We start from the raw sequence: 6,000 nt of genomic DNA, 5'->3' as shown, positions 1-6,000 counted from the left end.
TGGGGATTGACTCACACATGTCAACCTCCAGTGCAGTGATCTCCTTGCGTAAACTGTCAAGCTTTGTGCTTTCATTTTCGATAATTAAAAGCATCAGATCTAAGGAACACTTATTCAGAATAGTACACCAAGTATCACAAAAAGCAGGGTTCTCTCGACCCAATGTGGGTTCCTTAATGATACGCAAACCTCTAGGAATGATGCTGTCCTTCCAGTACCGCATATATAAACATAAAATTCAGAAAACTTGCAATATATTTTTTCTTAGTTTATATGTACATAACAAACTGGGAAAGTTTCATAGTGATATCTATTCAAATATTTGTTGCCTATTAGGGGGTACTATACACTGTACTACACTGTTTGTAGCCTGTGTGTAGTTCTGTTCAGTTCAATAACATCATTATTATTATTATTCAGAGAGGCATGTGTTTAGGTTGTCTATTACTAATGGTTTAATTAGGTATTGTGTTTGCAAATATCTGTTTAAAAAAAAAGTATGGCATTTTACAATACAGAACTTTGAAGGCGTTTTCCCAAAAATTTGTTTTAAGAGTTTTTCCTCATACTCTGAGCCAGAAATCTCCACTTCAGTAGCACTCACATACACCAAACCTTCCAGTTCTATTCATATCTATGTTCTGAAGGTATTTACAGAAGGGTTTGTTGATATCGCATTCATACCCTGATTTATATCACAATCTATTCCTGAAAACATGGCGAAATATGGAATTTTACCATAAAAATGGACTGAATGGAGTATTTTCTGATTTATGGAGTGATAAAAAGAGATATCCAAAATCCCCTCTGTAATAACCTTTGGCTCTAATATGTCAACAAAATGAAACTATAATTTTGAAAATGGCTTTATCCAATGTTCAGATTTCTGTCCTGGAATTATATGCAAATTAGTGCATATTTAAGTAGATCATGCCTCATTTGCATATTTAAACATATAATTCCAGAAAACTTGTAATACAAAAAAGTCTTGTCTTAATATAAGTAATCAACTGGGGAAGTTTCATTGTGATATCTATTAGTTAAATTGTTTACCCTATTCACCTGTAGTGTCTCGCCTTAAGCAGAACTGAGCAGAACTAAACTGAATGTTGGCAGAAGGCATAGTCAACTTATTATATTAAAATCAACGATTTTTTTATTGTCACTAGTAATATTATGTTTGGACCATTATGTACTGTTGATTTAATCTTTCGTTCTCAAAACAGCAGGGGGCAGCACATCATTTCCCACAGACCGCGGAGCTGGTTTCCTTTCCACGAAGAAGAAATGAACAGGGAAGGGAACTACTTGATGTGACGAGGTGAGTCGTGCTTGACACAGCTCTTGTACATTTCGCTGGCAAAAATGAAGGTTTTCCTAATTGTCCTCATATATTTCAATGTAGTTGACATTGGTACAGTATATGTTACACGTGCGTTGGCTGATAAGAGTTATTGCCGTAACAGTTTTGATGGAGACAGCAGAGAACATTGCTACTTGGAAGGTCAAGCTAACGCAAGTCGGCTGCATCACACTGGCTTTCACTTTTTACAACTGGATACAGTCAGTGGTTCAATAACACGAAACAAAAAATGTCCTGGCCCAGTGTGTTGAGGGTTTATTGTCGCCTACATTGTTACCAACACATTGATTTCAGCTACTATTAATACTGTCGATGGTGCTTGGCTTTGAAATCCAAAGATGATGTTGTTATTATTGTTGCGTAACCAGGTGACAGCTAAGGTGGCTAACCGGTGTCTGATATTGGACCATTTTATTGGGGGTCGTTCTTTTTCTTATCCATCTAGCCACACACGTTTTGAACTTACTAAGCAACTGAAGCCGGTTGCCCAATATATGCCAACCCACAGTCTACTATGATGACAACTAAGACATTGAACCAGCACAATCGAGCGTTTTAGCCCCCAAAAAATGTACATCCTATCAAAAGTTGTTTCATATGCCAGTTGCACACGTACAGGTGCAACACCTATGCAACTCATTATAATGTTAGATACGATGTATGGTTTGCAACTATTTCCTCAGTAGAACATATGAAGACACATCTGATTATTATTCCTGTACTTACGCCATTCTACTGGAATCTGGTGAGACTCGAGGATGCTGCACAGTGCTACGTTTCTCAATACTAGTATAGCCATACATGAAATTGTGGTCTGTACTAGTCAATATACTACCAGCCAATGTTTAAATAGGGCCTGAGTAAAAAAAGAAAAAAAATGAACACGTCCTTTAAGCAATAGAACACAAGAGGGAGTGTGTCATAATAGTAAATTTCATCACATTGATTGATTGAAAACTTTATTAACAGATTGCAGAATGGGTACAATACGGTACAGCTCAATACACACAATTGTTAAGGGGATGCAGACCAGAGAAAGACTTTCGTCTTGTTTACATCAGGGTCCCCCATTTTCAATTCATCATAACATATATGACATACACGACATACAGATAGACAGTACTGCTACATCTATACATTTATGACATACCAGATTTACAAATACAGTACTGTTTGTGATACCAAAAGAGTCTAAAAAAAGAGTATATAAATTTGACGTAGAAACTGTACATTGGAGGAGGTTGGGTAGGTGGGGTGGGGGGGGAACTGTACATTGGAGGTGGTTGGGTGGGGGTGGGGGGGTTGGGTAGGCAGGTTGGGTAGGTGGGGTGGGGGAAACTGTACAACTGTACAAGCAAAACTGTACATTGGGATATCGACAACCTTACTTTGTCCCAAGAAGAGGGTCTCGTGTATTATTGGGTTAGGACATTTACTGTACATTTACAGGGGCCAGTTTCGAATGGCAGTCTCCCGTAGGTGCTCTTGAGAGTGGTTTTGAAAGTGGGTAGTGATTCACATTCCTTTACAGCTTTGGGTAGGGCGTAATTAATTAATTGCGAAACGTGTTTAGTCCCTTGTTTGAGCAGAATCTGGGTTTAACATGATTTGTTGAGCTCCCTCTGGTGTTGTGGTCGTGGTATTCACTGACCTTTGGGAAGTATTTTGACATGTACATGGGTACTCGTATAGTGTATCTTGTAGACCAGGCCCATTGCAAGTTGCTGTACTCTGTAGTCTACTCTGTCGTCTACTCTAAGCCATCCTAGGTAGTCAAAGTGGGCAGGGGTGAGGTGGGTTCTAGGAGTAAGGTCAAGTAGTAGTCTGACCAGTTTGTTTTGTGATGTTTGTAATCTTGTTTTTAGCGCCTTTGAGGTGCTTTGGTACCATGAGGTGCAAGCATAGTCGTAGTACCCTTAGTACCCGGCGTAGTACAGCTGTGGTCACAGGCACGAGTCACAGATCATCAAATATATGGTGTTATTTACTATAACTATCATATATTAACATTTCATATTTTATTACGTTATTATTGATATATTTCTTTGTAAGCCTAATGATGATTTCTCTATGTCCCAGCCCCAACGACACATAGAGAAGATGGTGTTGAAGGAGGTTCCAGTAGAGAACTTAGCCCGCCCCCTGGGACGCAATGAGGTCATCGGCCTGCTCTTCCGCCTGACCATATTTGGAGCCGTCACCTACTTCACAATCAAATGGATGGTGGACGCAATAGACCCCACTAGAAAACAGAAAGTGGAGGCACAGAAACAGGTGAGAGACAGAGAACGTGAAGGAGAAAGAGAATGTGAAGGAGAAAGAGAACGTGAAGGAGAGAGAGCCAGAGAGAGAACGTGAAGGAGAGAGAACGCGAAGGAGAGAGAGCCAGAGAGAGAGAATGTGAAGGAGAGACAGAGAGAGAGAATGTGAAGGAGAGCCAGAGAGAGAACGTGAAAGAGAGAGAGAGAGCCAGAGAGAGAGAACGTGAAGGAGAGAGAGAATGTGAAAGAGAGAGAATGTGAAAGAGAGAGAGCCAGAGAGAGAATGTGAAAGAGAGAGAGCCAGAGAGAGAACGTGAAGGAGAGAGAGCCAGATAGAGAGAATGTGAAGGAGAGAGAGACAGAGAGAGAGAACGTGAAGGAGAGAATGTGAAAGAGAGAATGTGAAGGAGAGAAATAATGTGAAGGAGAGAACGTGAAAGCGAGAGAGCCAGAGAGAGATAATGTGAATGAATGAATGGGTCAGTTATGGAATTCAAATCTAACAACTAAAGTCTTCTCAGATCGGTGCCCCTGAGACAGAATCTTACACATTAGGGTCCAACGCCTAATAACATCATGTATCATGTTGGGGTCCTTGACACAAAAAGGTGGAGTATTATTAAATTGAAATTGAAATAGTCAAATGAAATGCTTGTTGACAAAACCTCTGTCTCTGTCAGGCAGAGAAGCTGATGCGTCAGATTGGGGTGCAGAACGTCAAACTGTCTGAATATGAGATGAGCATTGCTGCACACCTGGTGGACCCACTCAGCATGCTGGTAACACACACACACACGCGCACACACACACACACACACCTACCTACCTACCTACCTACCTACCTACCTACCTACCTACCTACCTACCTACCTACCTACCTACCTACCTACCTACCTACCTACCTACCTACCTACCTACCTACCTACCTACCTACCTACCTACCTACCTACCTACCTACCTACCTACCTACCTACCTACCTACCTACCTACCTACCTACCTACCTACCTACCTACCTACCTACCTACCTACCTACCTACCTACCTACCTACCTACCTACCTACCTACCTACCTACCTACCTACCTACCTACCTACCTACCTACCTACCTACCTACCTGATTTGATTTTATTACGGATCCCCATTAGCTGGTGCCATGGCAACCAGCTAATCTTCCGGGGGTCCACACAAAAAACATACAAAAACAATTATTGCAAAACAGAATTATTAAAAGCCAGTACTCAACATACAATACACAATGAAACTAACAATTAAGATGGCTAAAATTACATGCAAGCAAAGAAACAGAAAACAAAAAAACAAAACAAAACAAAATACAGTGTTAAATACAATTTAAGATTGTTTTTAAAATTGAGTATTTTTAAGAATTGCTTTTAGAATGCTCATCAATGTTACTAATTATTAAAAGCCAGTACTCAACATACAATACACAATGAAACTAACAATTAAGATGGCTAGCTAGTTAGCAACAGCCGGGGACCGGCGTTAGCTCTCGGGAGTGATGGCTAGCTAGTTAGCACCAGCCGGGGACCGGCGTTAGCAACCGGGAGCGTCGCGGAGCATTCAGCCTGCTGGCTACCTAGATCCACTTCAACCAGCGTCGCGGAGCATTCAGCCTGCTGGCTACACAGCTTGTCGGTGTGCTGGAGCTTTGGCAAGCTAACGGTAGCTGGCTACACAGCTTGTCGGTGTGCTGGAACCTCGGCAAGCTAACGGTAGCTGGCTACACAGCTTGTCGGTGTGCTGGAACCTCGGCAAGCTAACGGTAGCTGGCTACACAGCTTGTCGGTGTGCTGGAACCTCGGCAAGCTAACGGTAGCTGGCTACACAGCTTGTCGGTGTGCTGGAACCTCGGCAAGCTAACGGTAGCTGGCTACACAGCTTGTCGGTGTGCTAATAGCCTCGGCAAGCTAACGGTAGCTGGCTCCAGGCTAGGGCTGCAACGATTAGTCGACATAATCGACGACGTCGATTATAAAAAATCGTCGACGAGAAATTGTTGCGTCGATTAGTCATTAAAAAAATAAAAATAAAAAAAACTTTATTTAATTTTTTTTTTTTTTTTTGTGTGCACTACCTATCTTTGTGAGAGTGGCTTCTCAGGGTTCCAGACAACATCATAACATGATGATCCCATAGCAAATTTTGGACATTGAAAACATTGTTCCCCTGCAGGAGATGATGATCAGACTAGACACACAATACATTACACACGCACTCCTCTCACTCACACACAGCGATCAGAGTAAGACACACACATACACACTCCTCTCACTCACACACAGCGATCAGAGTAAGACACACACACATACACACTCCTCTCACTCACACACAGCGATCAGAGTAAGACACACACAC

At 41.6% G+C, this 6,000-nt stretch overlaps 1 protein-coding gene across 1 annotated transcript in view; it reads left to right on the top strand.

The window, feature by feature from the left end:
• Positions 1–1,294: 1,294 nt before the first annotated feature.
• The window catches only part of atad1b (ATPase family AAA domain containing 1b), a 41,781-nt gene continuing 37,075 nt past the window's right edge, over positions 1,295–6,000 (top strand). The window contains exons 1-3 of the mRNA XM_084322495.1: positions 1,295–1,321; positions 3,443–3,637; positions 4,305–4,403. Of these exons, the coding sequence (XP_084178621.1) occupies positions 3,464–3,637; positions 4,305–4,403 (273 nt within the window). The 5' untranslated portion in view covers positions 1,295–1,321; positions 3,443–3,463. The remainder of the gene's footprint in view (positions 1,322–3,442; positions 3,638–4,304; positions 4,404–6,000) is intronic.

Source organism: Notolepis coatsorum, assembly GCF_963971535.1.
Source record: "Notolepis coatsorum genome assembly, chromosome: 10".
Taxonomy (NCBI): domain Eukaryota; kingdom Metazoa; phylum Chordata; class Actinopteri; order Aulopiformes; family Paralepididae; genus Notolepis; species Notolepis coatsorum.
Note: the sequence above shows the minus strand (reverse complement) of the source record. Positions and strands in the feature narration are given on the sequence as shown.